Below are 18,075 nucleotides of genomic sequence, written 5' to 3' on the forward strand. Positions count from 1 at the left end.
CATTAAATTGTCTTGGTGCCCATTGTAAAAAAAAAAAAGTCAACTGACCATAAATGTAAGAGTTTATTTCTGGACTCTTAGTTCTATTTCGTTGATCTACATGTACACCCTTATGCTAGTTGATAGTATTTTCATTACTGTCGCTTTGTAGTAAGTTTGAAATTGGGAAATATAAGGCCTTTAATTCTTATAATTTATTCATTTTGGAGGTAATTTTGTCTTTTTCTTCCATTTCTTTCCTGAGTTCTATCAACTCTGCTTCATTTCTACCTGTTTATTTTTCTTGCTGTTTTTATTTTTTAAATATCTGAGCCCACATGATGCAGCGTTTTTCTTTTTTAATCTGTTAATATAGTAAATTAAACTGACTCATATTCAAACATTGAAACAGAAAGTAGGCATAGATAATATGTAAAAGAATGGATGTGACTGTGTGTCAATAAAACTTTATTTGAAAGAACAGGTGCTAGGCTGGATTTGGCCCCAGAGCTGTAGTTTGTCAAGCCCCATGTTTGACTACTTTACTACTTTTATAACTGAAGTACTTGTCAAATGAAATAAACTAGCATGCATATGTTCCAGGTACTGTGCTCAAGTATACAGATGGAAAGACAGTACCTGAGCTTAAAGGCTAACAGGGAAAAAACATTTACTATGTTCAAACATGAGGTGGGAAACAGAGAAGGCAAACTAATAAGGCTGCCCAAAAGGAATCATGGAAGGCTTAACCTTCTGAAAGGAAGCACCTGACCTGAGTCCTGCAGGACTTTGTTTCACTGCATTTTTTAAGATGTACAGAATTAGTTGTATAGCATGTTATGCTTAAGCACAAGCCTACCTTGGAATAAGAAAGTGCTATTTGTTGAAACACAGCATCATCTGGCGATTTACTATACGTGGCAAGCCCTTGTTCATCGTCGTCAAAAGGGTAGTTAACCACTAAAGAACCTACCAGGGAAAAGAGGAAAGTGTGTCATGTTATCCATTTCAAGATGCATCATTAACATAGTAAGTAAGCTTTTCACAGTACTGTAAGAGGCAGGAAACCAATACAATTTTCGAGGTTAATTTCCTCTATAGAAATGAAAAAGTCGCTTGTTTCCTCAATAAAAAAATCAAAATAGGTAAAATATTAAATATTATGCATGACACTTAAAGGTTGTCTCAGCTGGAAAGGTCTTGGGAATTTACCTGAACTTGTAGGTATAATTTACACATCAGAGCTGAAACTAGAAGAAAACAGGCTTAATTTAAACAATTTTATTATTGTAATACATAGGATCAGAAAAATTGAGCAAAATTTGATACTTTTTCAGTAAAAATCAGACATTTATAGGTCCATGAAATCTTAAAATAAGGGACCCTTGGCTTCCTTCCTCGGCTGCCAGTGGGTGCTGGGTCCTTCTGAGGAAGCTATGGCAGTACTGACGTGAGGCCCTCACCACCAGGATGCCTGGCAGCACTTGCGTAGCACTTGCCTAGGCCATGGCCTTGCCCTAAGAGCTCACCTGCATCTACTGGGTCCTTGGCCCTCATCCTGAACAACAACGAGGTGATAGTCATGGAGGATAAGATCAATGCCCTCATTAGAGCAGCTGGTGTAAATGTTGAACCTTTCTGACCAGGCTTGTTTGCAAAGGCTCCAGCCAATGTCAATAGTGGGAGCCTCACCTGCAATGCAGGGGCTGGTGGACCTGCCTCCACGGCTAATATTGCAGCAGCAAGAGGTCCTGCCCCCCACCACTGCTGCGCTGGCTGAGAAGAAAGTAGAAGCAAAGAAAGAAAAATCTGCAGAGTCTGATGATGACATGGATTTTCATCTTTTTGACTAAACCTCTTTTGTAACGCCTTCAATAAAAAGATGAACTCGCCAAAAAAAATAAAGAAAGGACCCATCTCATTTTGCAGATGTGGAGTCTAAAACAGAGAGGTTAAATGGCTTATGTATGGATAACAGAGCCAGCCTTGACCTACACTCAGAAAAAATAAATGCTAAAAATATCTCATGCTCATATTAAAAATTAGTCATTTGGAGTTATATTGTATGATTTTTCATGACCTCAGGTAAATAAAGTGATACTTCACGACATGTGTAAAGGATATCAACTCCCTTCATGCTCCCCACAGGGCAAAAAGCAGTTAGGGAGCTTCTGAGGCAAGAGCCCAGAGCTGCACATGCCTACTCCTCCACCAGAGGCTGGATCCCATATTTTCTAGTTAATCACGTTGTTTTCATTTGCCCATTGCCCATTCCATCCATTCTGCCTCTACTCAGCCATTCATTCACCTTTGCTGTTTTTTTTTCTTTTTACCATGCCACTTCATGAGAATGGAAGTGAAGAAACACATTTAACTTAAACTCAGATGAAGTAATACCATAACAAATATCAGCAAACATTTATACATCCAAAAAAAAAGCTCTTTAAGAAGTATGAAGAACTACGTTCATTCTATTCCCGCAAATAGTTCTAACAAGAACAGTGTACTTCAACACTTCTTCTGAGACAAATTTCTCAAAAATATCTGACTTCACCCTGGACCTATGACCCATTTCTAAAAATTCCAACCAAGGAGTGGGCGGGGCACAGGAGAGCAACAGAGGAAAATTGGGACAACTATAATCGAATAACAATAAAAATAAATTAACTAAACTAAAAAGGCAAACAAAAAAATGTCACCGTCAACACCTACTCAATATTGTCTTTCAAATGGCTAATTTTTGAAGGCCAAAAAAAGGTCATAAAAGACTTAAAATACTTTCTATGAAACATTTATTTTTAAAAATAATTAATGTCAACATAGAAGCATAATCAGTGAAAGAAAAATAAATTTGACTTCATAATTAAGAACTTCTGTGCATCAAATGTCATTATTAAGAAAGTCAAAATACCACCCATAGAATGACAGAAAATATTTTCAAATCAGCAAGCTGATAAGGTTAGAGAATCCAGACTATACAAAAAAACAATTACAAGTCAACAAAAAGACAAAAAACAAAAACAATTAAAAATAGGCAAAAAACTTGAACAGATTATGTCTCCAAAGAAGATATACAAATGGCTGACAGGCACACGAGATGTTCAACATATTTAGTCAATAGGGAAATGCAAGTCAAAACCATAATGAGATACCACTTTTCACCCACTAGAATGGCCATAATAAAAAAAAATAACAAGCACCATTGAGGATGTAGAGAAACTGGAATTCTTATGCATGCTAATTGGAATGTAAAACAATTTAGTTACAATGAAAATAGTTTGGCAATTCTTTGAAAAGCCAAACATAAAATTACCCAGAAGGACTGAAAACAGGGATTCAAGAAGATAATGTATGCCAATGTTTGCAGCGGTATTATTCATAGTAGTAAAAACGTAGAAACAACCTACATATCCATAAACAGAGAAATAAATTGTAGTATGCGATAGAACATTCAGCCATAAAAAGGAATGAAATAATAATACATGCTACAAATATAAATGAACCTTGAAAATATTATGCTAAATGAAAGAAGACAGACTAAATAAAAAAGGTCATATATTATATGATTCCACTTCCGTGAAATATCCAAAATTGGCAAGTCCACAGAGATGGAACAGACCTCTGACTGCCAGGGCTCAAGGGAAAGGGGGACAAGGGAGCAACTGCGTAATGGGTAAGGAGATGGAAACACTGTGGGACTGGATAGAGATGGTGGTTGCACAACACTGCGAATACACTAAAAACATTACTGAATTGTTCCAACATGGTTAACTTTATGTTATATAAATTTCATCTCAAAAAATTAGTATCAAAATTTACAAAAAGGAACCTTAGTTTTCTCTATATTCTTTCAATATCCTTCTAAATTGAAAGCCTCTTTTAAATTTCTTTGCCAATAGTCCAAAACCCACTTAAAGATTTAAGATGAGAAGACAAAATATGCCATGGAAAGAAACTTGTCTACTTGAAGATGAATTTCCCACTGTGCCGAAGTCTTGATATCACATGTATAAATTTGTATTTTTTTCCCACTGTAATGTAACTAGTAGGTAAGTTTTCAGGTTTAGCCAACATATGTGATGTATTCTGAGAATATTTTTAATAGCTCAATATAAAAAACATTTTCTATCAAAAATGGTATAAAGTACATAAATTTTTTTTATCAACAACCCATTGATGTTTCTATCTCCCTCCCTTCCCTCTCTAAAAATAAATGAATAAAATCTTTAAAAAAATAAAAATCCTTAAAAAAATTGTTTTGCCAACCTGACTATAACTCCATAATTCCTATTTGGGTCTTTGAGAATCATCCATGATTACCAACTATGGAAGTATTTTTTTTCTTCTAGTGGCAAGCTTTCAAAGCAATTTTTTAGAGAATCTCAATTTACATCTTAAATCTAAATATCCTAAGTATATACTGTCATTCTAAAATAGAATGACATTTTAGAATGGCATTAGGTTAATCTGTATGCCATCAAATCTCAGTTGTGATACTTCTTTGAATATTCCAACAAATGTTAACATTACATTTCTTTCCCCTTGCCCCTGGTGGTAATACCCTCACTTAAAAAAAAAAAACTTTATTGAGATATAATTCACATACCATACAAATCATTTATTTAAAGTATATAAGTTGATGTTATTTAATATATTCACAGGGTTACACAATCTCCTTCACTACTATCTAGTTATAGAACATTTCATCATCCTCCCCCAAATCTGTACTTATTAGCAGTCATTCCCCATTCTCTCCCACCACCACCCACAATTTTCTGTCTATGGATTTGCCTGTTCTGAATATTTCATAAAAAAATATAATCATACAATATAAGGTTTCTTTTGACTGGCTTCTATCTAACTTAGCATGTTTTCATAGTTCATCTATGTTGTATAGTTCATTCCTTTTTGAGTTCAAATAATATTCAATCATAATGAGTACACCACATTTTATTTATCCAATCATCAGATTGGGTTGTTTATCCTTTTTGATTATTATAAATAATGCTACTATGAACATTCATACACAAGTCTATATGTAGACAGTTTTTCGGTTCATTTGGGAATTGACACTGTCATTCTTATTCACACAACCCTAGTTGGACATTGTGATAATTTTTTCTTGGCCTCTCATCCTATTCAACTGATCAATTCCTGCTGAATTACATGGAAGTGTATAAACTCAGATACTACATGAGAAAGAGGTCACTGTGCTGTAATTAAATACATAAAGCAAGTAATAGATAAGAAAATGTCAAAATTTAAACCTATACAAAAGAGTTTATTAAGCTTTAGGGAGAAACAGGACTAAACATTTAGATCTGTTAGTGTTCACTTTTTATAAATGACAACAAGCATGTTCCCGAATTCCCAGTGAGAGGGATAAATATAAAACACTTGTGAAGGATAAATATAAAACACTTGAAGAACTAAGTGAGAGAGAGAGAGGGAAAGCTGAGGGAGAGGGAGGAAGAAGAATCTGTGGCGGGGAGGAGCATGGGGGAGGGAAGGGAGGGGAGAGGAAAGGACAAAGAGAGAAAATTGGCTTAAAAAGTAATGAAAGGGAAATTTATTGCTGTCTGGCATAAAAGCATAACAGGATACCCATTTTAAGATGACTTAAGGCTATAAACAGACAAAATCCCACCAGGATTTTCAAATGCTCTCAATGAGAATTAGTCGAATATCGAGTTGCTATTACCTCCGTGAAGGTTAGCTGACAGCACAAACGGATAGGTCTTCATCCAGCTCATGACAGCAATAGTTTCTGGTTGGGTGGGATCTGCGATCTGAACAAACTGGTCTGGGAAATTTCGGTTCAAGTCGAAGTTGTTGCTGTTGTTTCTGCCAATTACACTTACTGAATCTCCTACATGACAAAGGATTCAAATGTAAGCCATGTTTCACTTCCATTTTGATCCAACACATACTGCTTTAACTATCTTACCTCAGAGGTACGTGGGAACACACCAGCCTTCATTATGATCAATCACACACATAAAATTCACACCTTTTAAAAATTATACATTTAAAAAATCTCTCTCTTCCAAATCCTTTGAACAGAGAGGTAAAACCATTTTCTTTTCGTTTCTGCCCTCTGCTCGTACTTTTAGGGGAAATAATCCAACTACACAAATTATATTAAAGTATTGCTCAATTGTCAACAGTTCACGTACAATGACATGATCACGAGGTCATGTCATTGTTGAATGGGCGTGACTGATCTGAGGGGGACCCATGTACTAGCATATAGGATTAAGATTTTAATAATTTTATCCATTTTTAGTAAATAAGAGCAATTACCAAAGTAAAGAACTCTATTAAACATAAACTTGATATTATTATTGAACAAACTGGTCTTATAAGAATACAAAAGCTAAAAGCAATTATAAATTATAAGAATAAAACAGGAAGAAATTTAAGGGAAACAACCAGTTCCAATTTTCTTCTACCCACAAACAATCATACTGTGTAATATTCAAAACGATTAAGCATTAATAAACAGCTGTTCTTTACCTTCCTGGGCCTTTTCATACCCATCAGGATTCATGGATGGCATAAGGTGAATTCTAGTGCTACGAACCAAATCTGTAACTTCAGGGTCTGTTCCAAAGTTCTTACAAAGGTATTCGATCAGGTTCAGTAGCAGTTCTCTCCCAACCACTTCATTTCCATGCATGTTTCCAATGTACTTAAATTCTGGTTCACCTGAAAACAAAGTAATTACACGCAAGACTTTTTTTCCTTTCCATTTACCATGAACTCTCTCTGTTTTCCCCCCAACCTATACAAAAACAATGAACCAGAAATTTAAGATATATTTCAATAATAGGAGCAAAACAAAAACATTTATAAAGCAGCTTCCTTACTAATATATATGTCTGAGCAGGCTCAGAGCATGTATATATGCCATATACTATGAAAAGAAAAATATTACTAGCAGAAAAAAATCCATGGAGGATGTTAAATACTGTGCCTAATATGAATTATTAAGTGACTCTTCTTCTTTTCTGGCAAGACTGGTTACATTTTCTTTGTTCCTATAGAATAGGTGACCTTTCAGACGAAACACAGCAGTATAGATCTTAGAGGTACTACTGAAATTATGTGTAAGATCACACCAATTACCTGGTTCATGGACACCTGGATTATCAGATATCTCCATTACATAAAGCTCTCTTGACTCTACTGATTTTCCCAATGAATAAAGCCGGGTGATGTTAGGATACTCATTGGCAAATCTTCTCAAAAAGATTTCCATGTCAGGGAAATGGTGGTGGTGAAAGTCCTTTGGCTGAATAGGCTGGTGGGAGGACTGAGTTCCAGGAGAAGGATTAAGTACAGCAACTGTGCTAGCAGTTACTACAGCCTCAGTTGTGTCAGGGATTACTGAGGTCACGGTTGGCCGAAGGGAAAAATTTGCCTTTGTAGCTGGTCCTTCTTTCACTATTATATTATTAATAGTCAGTGGCATATACCTGAAAAAAAAAAATTGGAAAACTAGATGGCTTGGAGTTAAGTTAAACACACAATACTTTACATAATACTCACAGTATTTTTCATACTCTAGGACTCAGTGGTGAAACAAAACTCTAGTAAATAAACATAAATGTGTAAATTCAAGATTGTTAGCATATTATCTCATGGAGAATCTCCAATTAAGTCTTTAAAGAACTTTTTCTCTTACGATCTTCCCAGGTTCCACAGATGAAAATGCTTATAAAAAATTACAGTCAGCCCTGACTGGTGTGGCTCAGTGGTTGAGCGCCAGCCTGTGAATCAAAGGGTCACCAGTTTGATTCCCGGTCTAGGGAATATGCCTGGGTTGAGGGCCAGGTCCCCGGTGCGGGATGCATGAGAGGCAACCACACAATGATGTTTCTCCCCCCACGCCCCCTTCCTTCCTCTCTCTAAAAAATGGATAGATAAAATCTTAAAAAAAAATTACATTCAAAGGACAGAATATAATGAAAGATAGAGGTCATTTACCCACTGCAACCATTGCTACAATGCCCCAAGAAGGAATAAATTACCAATTCTTTGCAGTGTCTTATCAAACTTACATTCCAACTATTCCAAATAGGAAAGTTAAAAATTAAATTAAGGGTTATCAATTAAATCCTTAGCAAAGTGATCCTACAGGAAGGTTTCCAGGGAGATGAGAAACCGCTCATTTCAGATGTTAGAAAGCTAATGATAAAGACATATCTTTTACAGAGACAATGTACTCTGGTATTCAAGTAGCCTTGAAGCAATGCTTTACACAGCTCTGGTCATCTTTTTAAGCTTTAAAACTCTCCTTCCTCCCAATTTTACAATTATGCTTCTTACTCAGTTTTACTATTAGACTATGTGACAAGACTCTACAATAGTATTTTCTCATCATAAAAAAGGGGAAAATCAGAAAATAAAAAATAAAAACCAGATACAATAAATAACATTTCCTAAACTATATTTCTATCTTAGATATAAGCAAAGGTTTGGTATTTTAAGAGTCTAATTTAAATTCTTACCCAGTTAAAACTGCTGTAATGTTATAAGTTCCAGGAACAAGTAATCTGTGGAAATCGCCAAATCTGCCTGTTGTGATATTGTGATTAATACCAGCCACTGAGATGGTTGCATTCTCTAAGCCAGCTCCCGATACTGAATCTTTCACAAATCCTGTAACTCCAATGTGTACCTAAAAAAACAAGAATCAAATCAGACTGCTCAGAGACAATTTGGAAGGTAAGAGAACATAACATTTCCACATTGATATAGAATTCATTAAAAAATAAGGTGACTCCTCTATCTTCCTGAAATATTTTTCAATCTCTCCAAGTTAAATAAATAAACTATGGCCAAAAATACTAAATCCTTAAACTCAAGTCCTATGTGTCTGAAATTTACACTGGTAATGTGCTTTTGAAAATTTTTCTCCTCCAAGTCAGACTTCTAATTTTCTCAACAAGGCATAAGTAATAATTTCTGATATATCCAATAGTGTATGAGCCTGTCTGATATTTAAATTAAACTTATATTTTGATTACTCATGGGCTTCTGGTCAAGATGGAGACACAGGCAAACACAGAACCCACCTCCTCGTACAACCCCATCAAAATTACAACTAAACTACATAACAACCATCATTCAGAACCATCAGAAATTGAGCTGAATGGAAGTCCTACAACTATAGAATTAAAGAAGAAACAACATCAAGACTGGTAGGAGGGGCACAGATGTGGAACGGGCTGGTCCCACACACACTTGTGTGGTGGATAAAAATCAGGAGGGAAAATTCAGGAGTGAGGGGTCTCAGCCCACACCAGGTACCCCAACTCAGGATTCCAGTGCCAGGAGGATCAGTCTCCATAACTTCTGACTGTAAAAAGCAGCGGGGATTAAGCCTGCAGAAGACAGAAACTGCTAGAATCCCAAGCAGTTTTTTAACTGTGCACAGACTTACTCGGATTCATTCCCTCTGAGCTCCAGCTCCTAGATTGAAGATTAAAAAGCATCAGAGACATATGGGGAAGAAGTGAACTGTCTGGCATCAGGGCCAGAGTTGGGGGCAGCTTTCTCCCAGACAGAAGTGCTAGCAGAGGCTACTATTCCTTTTCTGAGCCCTCACCACACTGAGTCAGCAGGTCATATCTGAGACTCCATCAGCCTCGCTCATACTGTTCACCCCACTCTGGTGATTCCCTCAAGCCCTGCCCCACCCAAATTCCAGTCCCACAAAAGTTGTTTCCAATGGCTTTTCCATACGAATGGCTTGCCTTGGCCCATGCCTCTCATTTTTCTAAATTCCCTCAAACCAGCAGCATCTGGCTTCAGCAAGCCCTGTATCTCTTACTAAGTGGCCCCAGGCCTGGCACTAGAAGCGGTCAGCCTTGGTTCACAGCTTGGCCTTTCCTGGGAACCTCCAAGCCCAGCACAAGTAGCAGCTATCTGTAGATCACTTTGTAGCTTATGCTGTGTGACTGTGAACAGAACACAGGTGGTGGCTGACCTTGGACATGCCAAAAGCAATCAAGACTCAGCTACAACAGGACGGTGTACATAGCCCACACAATTGGTGCACCTTGAGTACCCAACTTGGGTGATAGGGGAGGCTGTGCTAGTGGACCCTACAGGACACTCATTATATTAGGCCACTCTATCAAGCCTGGGATACCTAGCAGCTCTATCTAATACATAGGAACAACACAGGGAGGCTGCCAAAACGAGACAAAGACAAAATGAGACAAAGAAACATGGCCCAAGTGAAAAAACAAAGCAAAACTCCAGAAAAAGAACGAACCAAAATGGAGACAAGCAATCTAGTACATGTAGAGTTCTAAACACTGGTTATAAAGATGCTCAAGAAACTTAGTGAGGACCTCATAAGCATAAAAAAGATCCAGTCAGAAACGAAGGATACACTAAATGAAAGGAAGAACAATTAACAGGGAATCAACAGTAGAGTAGATAAATCCAAGAATCAAATCAGTGATCTGGATTCTTGGAACATAAAGAAAAAAACAACCAATTAGGACAAGAAGAAAAAAAGAATCCAAAAAGATGAGGACAGTGTAAGGAGCCTCTGGGACAACTTCAAGCATACCAATATTCACACTATAGGGGTAACAGATGGAGAACGGAAAGAGCAAGAAATTGGAACCATAATGACAGAAAACTTCCCTAACTTGGTGAAGGAAACAGACATACAGTCCAGGAAGCACAGAGAGTCCCATACAAAATGAGCCCAAAAAGGTCCACACCAAGACACATCATAATTAAAATGCCAAAGGTTAAATACAAAGAGAGAATCTTAAAAGCAGCAAGAGAAAAGCAGTTAGTTACCTATAAGGGATCTGTCATAAAACTATCAGCTGATTTCTCCCAAGAAACTTTGCAGACTAGAAGGGGTTGGCAAGAAATATTCAAAGGGATAAAAAGCGAGGACCTACAACCAAGATGACTCTACCCAGCAAAGATATCATTTAGAGTCAAAGGACAGGTAAAGAACTTCCCAGACAAGAAAAAGCTAAAGGAGTTCATCACCACCAAACCAGTATCATATGAAGTGTCAAATGGTCTTCTTTAAAAAGAACATCAAAACTATGAATAATAGAATTGCAATAAGTACTTATCAACAGCCGAATCTAAAAAACAAAATACACAAACAAGCAGAACACAAACAGAATCATAGATACAGAGAATGTTTTGATGGTTGCCAGATGGGAGGCGGATTAGGGGTAGAGGGGATGGGTGAGAAAAGTAAAGGGATTAAGAAGTACAAATGGGTAGTTACAGAATAGCCATGGGGATGTGAAGTACAGCATAGGAAATAGAGTAGCCAAGGAACATATATAAGGCATGACCCATGGACATGGACAATTGTGTGAGGCTTGCCTGACAGAGTAGACAGGGCTGCATAGAGGGAGACAAAGGGTAAAAAACTGGGACAACTGTAATAGCATAAAAAATAAAATATGATTTTAAAAAGTTATATTCATGGTGTATATAGTGATAAAGGCTCTCTAGCAAATATAACCACATGATATTGTAAGAACCTGGCAGTACAGGTTTGGCTAATTATTTCAGTTTATGAAAGTGTTCTAAAATAGTGAAAGGAAGCCCTTAGGAGGAAAAGAGCTCAGGGAAAGAACAAGAAGGCACAACTGAAAAATGTTCTAATAGATTCTAACACAATAGTTTTTAAAGATAATCTACAAATTTAAATAATAAAAACAGATAAATGGTATCTAGTATAGACTTATTTATATACAACTGAATTTCCCCCAAATTTAATCCATTATTTCCATATCCCAAACCTTCCAGACTGCTACTTTTACCTTTTCAATCAATGTGATCAAAGACTCACGATTGTTCTCCCATTCTTGTTGAAGCTGCGAAGCAGGTGGGTATTTGCAACAAGACAGTTCTAATGTGATCTCAAAACAGTTGGCCCATACATAATTATAATCTTGCATACCACCTGTAACATGAAGGAGAAAAATAAGTTTACTCTCAGGATTCTACTCTCAGAAAGACCAAAAGAAACTAAATCTGCCATCTCTGGATGTATAAATTTTCTTTTCATTAAACTGTTTGAAACTGGAGAAGGTTGTTGAATTACACTGGAGACTAAGGGGGATGGTTAAAGGCATATACAGGAAAATGAATACACACAAAGGAAATATATCTGATTGACAGGATAAACAATTACAAATAGCACGAACACATCATTAATAACAACAGCAATAAAGATAACAGCTCTACATGCCAAACATGTCCTATAAGCTTTATGTGCATTAATGTTTAATCTTTACAAGATATTAATGTTTAATATCTCACAACAATTACAAAAGATGGGCATTACTGTTTAACCCACTTTACTGAAGTGAGTCACAGAGAGGTTAAGTTTTTTGATAGAAAAAACGTGAAAGGTAAATGTTATCTTCAAGTTGTCAAGGATATTCATGCCAAGCTTTAAGTGCCTACTATTCTAACTATCCTCCCCTACATCAAGAAGGTGGCAAGAGAGGAAAAAAAGAAGGTTCTATATTGGGTGGTACCGTTACACAAGTCAGGGGGGAAAGGCACAACAGAACCTTTCAAAAATGTGTTGAATGGCATAGAGAGGCAAAAAGGGAAATAAGCATCCACACTTAGCTACCTTCACTGTATTTACACCTGTGTGAGCCCACACACACACTTACAAAGCCTATTAGCTTATCACTCCTGTCACTTGATTTTTAAAAATAGACTTTTAGGTCAATTTCAGGTTCACAGAAGAACTGAGGCAGAAGGTACAGAGCTTCCCCACTTACCCCTGCTCCACACGTGCACAGTCTCCCTTCCCACCGCCCCACACCAATATGCATTTTTGTTACAACAGAAGAACCTACATAGATACACCATTACCACCCAAAATCCAATGTTTATATTAGGGTTCATTCTTCTTGTTGTATATTCTATGGGTTTTGGACAAATGTGTGTTTCCACCATTACAGTATCATTCAGAGGAGTTTCACTGTGCTAAAAATTCTCTGTTCTCTCACTAGTCATCTCTCCTACTCCCCCCACACCACCGCCCCATAGTCCTTGCCAACCACTAATCTTTGTACTATCTTCATATTGTTTTGACTTTTCCAGAATGTCATATAGCTGAAAGCATATAGTATTTAACCTTTTCCCATTGGTTTCTTTCATTTTGTAATAGGTATGTAAGGTTTCTATGTCTTTTTATGGCTCAATAGCTCATTTCTTTAAGTGCTGAGTAATAGACCATTGTTTGGATGTACCACAATGTATTTATTTAGTCACTCACTGAAGGACATATTGGTTGCTTCCACATTTTGGTGATTATGAATAAAGTTGCTATAAACATCTGTATGCAGGTTTTTGTGTGGACATAAGTTTTTAACTCCTTTAGGTAAATAAATGCCAAGAAGCTCATCTGCTGAATTATAAAGTGTATTAGTTTTGTAAAGAATAACCAAACTGTTTTCGAAAGTGGCTGTCCCTTTTTACATTCCCACCAACAATGAATGAGGGTCCTGTTGCTCAACATCTTCGTCAGCATTTGCCATTGTCGGCGTTCCAGATTTTGGCCATTCTGATAGGTATATAGTGGTAACTCATTGTTTTAATTTGCACTCCCCTAATTACATACAATGTAGAGCATGTTTTTTTTTTAACAAGTCATTACCAGATTACTATGTATTAGTTTGTTTGAAGCTTTAGTTATGGTAAGTATGGAATGCAGAATAAAGAACAGATACAGTCTCTCCCCTCTCTCCCTGTCCACCAGAAATTTGCAAAGAATCAAGAGGCTGGTTGACAGTTGAACAGTTCTTGACATTTCTACAGTACCTTTGCAGAAGGCCTTGGAATATGTTATAAACCCACATGCCATCTCTTGTTTAAAATCTCTGTATTTTAAAAATGTAGTAAATGAAAATCTAGCTGTTATATCACTGCCTCATTTTTTGTAACTAGACTGAAATTTCAGCTCCAGAATTTGTCTTCAGAGTTTCTTCTGGTAGAGAAGAAGGCCTGTTACTTACCCTATATAAGGATAGGGAGGAATTCCTTTGATACCCCCTTAGACTGAAGGGGTGGGAGGTTATCTTGAAAATTGCATCAGCTTCAGGTTGCTGTCTGTACAAGAGTCTATTCCGTCCCGGGCACAGGTCACATCCATGTGAGTAATCTTTCCCTCTGAAGCAGCATGAGGTTGTTTTATCCACAGGCATCTTCACAGTTTGGAGTCTTTTCCCTTTCTCAGGATCTAAACAAATCACTCTTCCTCCACTGTAATAGACCACCCAGAGCTTCTCCTTGATACACATTCCACCTGGGTTTTGTTCTTCTTTCTCCAGCCATAACCACCTGTCTGCAGGTCATAGTCAAAGGCACCTACAGAGTAGGACAGGTTATTGATTTAATAGATGATTTTGTGGTCCAGGGACCAATCCAAACCACTGAAGATATCCACCGAGTCAAAGTACTTTTCCACAAGGCGGTCAGGAAAGAGGGAGTTCAGGGACCCTTGATGCTACTCCAGAACTGACAGGGCTGTTTCCTCAGCAAAGTATCTCCTGGCAGAATCCACCTTCCCGTCATTGAAATGACTTTCTTGTCTTTACCTACTGTGGCAAGCAAAATGGTTGACTGGCCTTCCCAGTTCAAAGCACAGGACTTTGTTCTAATTGTGGCAACATAGCCTCCTCATTGGCAGAGGGCCACAGAGCTGACTAGGGCGTCCACAGTCACTCACTTAAATTGCTTGCTGAGTGAATCCCACCAGCAAACCTTTGTTGCAGGAACATCTAAGGAGAGCAGAGTCAGACTCTTCCTCCCACACTGGAGACTCACCACACAGGCAGTTCTCAGGCAAGAAACACTCAATCTTAAAAAGACATTGTCGTGGGGGAGATCTTGGCACTGGTGACCCTCAGAGAGTCACATGCTCAGTGTTTATTTGCCAACTGTATATCTTCTTTGATGAAGTGTCTGTTAATGTCTTTGGCCCATTTTAAAATCTGGTGATGGTTTTCTTATTGTTGGGTCTCAAGAGGGTTTTTTTTTGTGTGTGTGTATGTTTTAGATAACAGTCCTGTATTGCATGTGATTTCCTTCTCCAGGAGCTGAATAACATTCCATTTTATATAAATAGTGCATTTCTTTTTCCATTCATATGTCAACAGACATTTAAGTCTTGGCAATTGTGAATAATGGTACAATGAACATCGGTGTGCAAATATCTTTTCAATACGCCATTCTCAATTCTCTCTCAATATATATGCCCTAATGGGATTGCTGAATCATATGGTAATTCTATTTTTAACTGTGTGCGCCAGCTTTATACTGTTTTCCATAGTGGCTGCACTATTTTATATTCCCACCAGCCATGCGAAGAGTTCCAAATTCTCCACATCCTCACCAATGTTTGCTATTTTCTATTTTTTTATAGTGGCCATCCCAAAAGGTGTAAAGATACCTCATTGTGGCTTAGATTTGCATTTCCCTGATGATTAATCATACTGAGCATCTTTTCATATGTTTGTTGGTCATTTGCATATCTTCTTTGAAGAAATAAATGTCTATTCAACTCTTTTGCTCATGTACTAATCAGATTACTTAGGTTTTTTTTTGTTGTAGTTGAGTTGTAGGAGTTCTTTATATTCTGAATATTTACTCCTTATCAGATATATGGTTTGCAAATATTTTCCATTGGTTGCCTTTTCACTCTGTTGTTTCACTTGCCGCACAGAACTATGAAGGCTCTGAGCAGAGGTGTGACATGATTTGAACTGCTTTTATAAAAGATCATTCTGACTGCTGGGTGGAAAATAACTGGAAGGGGGTGCAAAAAAGGAAACAGGGAGATGAATTAGAAGAGAATGGTGGTTTGGATGAGGTTGGTGATAGTGGAGATGAAGTGAACAGATTTGGCTGTTCAAAGGACTTGTTTATAAGGAATCAAGGATGACTTCTAGATTTTTGATCTGAGGTACGAGGGCGATAGTAGTGCCATTTACTGAGAGGATGAAGGAGAACAAAGGAAAGAGATATGGTATGCCTAAGGCTCATCTTTGTTCTTCTCTTACTTTATTTCTTCCTTTGGTGCCTCCTGTATCCCTATGGTTTTAAATAGTAAGGCTGACAACTCTCAAATTTCTATCTCCACTCTAGGCTTCTTTCCCATACTCCAGTCTTGTACATCCACCTGCTTCTTCAATATCTCTACCTGCGAACTTAATGTAGTCTCATCTTTCTCAAATCTGCTCCACCCACAGTCCCACTCTCACTGTAGTTAATGGTACTTTCATCCTTCTAGTTGTTCAGGCCAATATATCCAAAATCCTAGGATTTGTATTTCTCTTGACTTCCACTGCTGCTGCCCTGGAACAAGCCACCATCCTTTCTCCAGCTGGATTTTTGCAATCACTCTTAATAGATCTTCCTGTTCTTGTCCTTGCTTTTCTATATTCTTTTCTCAATAGAGATGCCAGAATAATTCTACTGAAATATAAGTCATATGCTACTCCTCTGTACAATAACTCCCTATTTCACTCAGACTAAAAGCCATAGTCTTTGCAGTGGCCTAAAGTGTGGCGGACTCCAGCCAGCAGAGTCCGCCTGTTGTGACTGAAGATGAGAATAAATGCACAGGAGACAGCAGTCCTGTAGAGAAAAGGGGGACTGCACGGCTACTCTCTTAAGGGGAGAGTGGCTCTGAGTGCTTTAACCACGGTCTCAAGAGGAGAGTGCTTCAATTCTTGCCTAGACAAGCTTTTATTGTTTTTTTTGGGTCTTACATCAAAGAAAGATTTATTATCCATTACATTGAATATTATTGTCTACATTTTAGGTACAATCAAGGAAATGAAAATAACATGCAGAGGGGAATGGCAGCAAGCTGATTAGCTCTGTCCTTGAGAGAATTCACACAGGCTTTGGAAATTACCTTGAAGACACACAATACACATTTGTTGTTTTAGACTAGGGTGATGGAGTTTTAGCAAGAGCAAAACATAACAGTCTGTATGCATTTCTAGGCCTGAGTCCCAAAGGAAAACTTGGTTTGAGGGTCTGGCTCCTGCCCACCACTTTGCTTCTGTAGGTTTTCCATACAGAGCTAAGCCACATTTGCCAGACTGAAACAAACCAGTCCCCTACACTAAAGCCCTACATACTTTGTCCTCCACCACTCCTCTTCCCTCTTTAACCTCCTTTCATACTCTCCTCATTACCAACTCAGCACCAGACACAGTGACCTCCTTGCTGTTTACTGGATGGACCAGGTACCTATTAACTTTGGGTCTTGACTCTAGCTGTTCCCTTTGTCTGGAATGCTTTTCCCCCAGATGCCCCTACTTGACTCTCTTATCTCCAGCTCTTTGTTCCAATTTCAACTTGATAATAATAAGCCTTACCCTCACCTCATTTAAAGTTGCTACTTACTTCTTTCCTTGAATATCCCTAGCCCATCCCATCAGTACTTGTAATCCCTCTCACTCTTCTCTACTTTTGTATTTTTTCTACAGTACTTAATAATTTACCTACGATGCTTATTATTTACTGCCTGTGTTTCCCCTTCTAGATTTTAAGCAAGGGTGGAGATATTTGATATGTCCACTGGTGGATACAGTACCTGGCACACAGTACTGCTTCAATAAATAGTTGTTGAGGAATGAAAGTAAGCAGTGGGAAAAGTAAGTAGTGGGGTAGTGGGACATTAAGACTTCTATTCTGAATGTATTAAAGTTGAGCTGTCCATTAAGCACCTATGTGGAGATACCAAATAGACTTTCTCTTCCCAGAATATACACAGACTTATAACCACAAGACCAGTAACTTGGTCTTAACCTTTTATTTCTTAGAAAGCAAAGCATCCATCTTTTGGCTTTCTCTTATCTTCTACCATCTTGCACTCATTTTGGGTCTGGCAGGAAACTGGTGAGATGCTGAGTTTCGTATCGCTTCCCAGTCCCATTTAGTCACCGAGTGATATTAGCTACTGCAGTCATAGTTGACCTACAGTCATTTTTGCTAACTCTTACTTATATGTACACATAGGTACACACACATGCTGTTCACTCTTCATGATACGTATTA

At 37.7% G+C, this 18,075-nt stretch overlaps 1 protein-coding gene and 1 pseudogene across 1 annotated transcript in view; both read right to left on the reverse strand.

The window, feature by feature from the left end:
* Positions 1–18,075, reverse strand: part of CPD (carboxypeptidase D) — a 67,072-nt gene that overhangs the window by 26,398 nt on the left and 22,599 nt on the right. Inside the window, exons 3-8 of the mRNA XM_028521545.2 lie at positions 11,802–11,944; positions 8,493–8,662; positions 7,108–7,457; positions 6,496–6,687; positions 5,681–5,848; positions 839–948 (exon numbers count right to left, since the gene is read on the reverse strand). Coding sequence (XP_028377346.1) covers positions 839–948; positions 5,681–5,848; positions 6,496–6,687; positions 7,108–7,457; positions 8,493–8,662; positions 11,802–11,944 — 1,133 coding nt within the window. The remainder of the gene's footprint in view (positions 1–838; positions 949–5,680; positions 5,849–6,495; positions 6,688–7,107; positions 7,458–8,492; positions 8,663–11,801; positions 11,945–18,075) is intronic.
* Positions 13,657–15,459, reverse strand: LOC118502269 (annotated as a pseudogene).

Source organism: Phyllostomus discolor, chromosome 8, assembly GCF_004126475.2.
Source record: "Phyllostomus discolor isolate MPI-MPIP mPhyDis1 chromosome 8, mPhyDis1.pri.v3, whole genome shotgun sequence".
NCBI lineage: Eukaryota > Metazoa > Chordata > Mammalia > Chiroptera > Phyllostomidae > Phyllostomus > Phyllostomus discolor.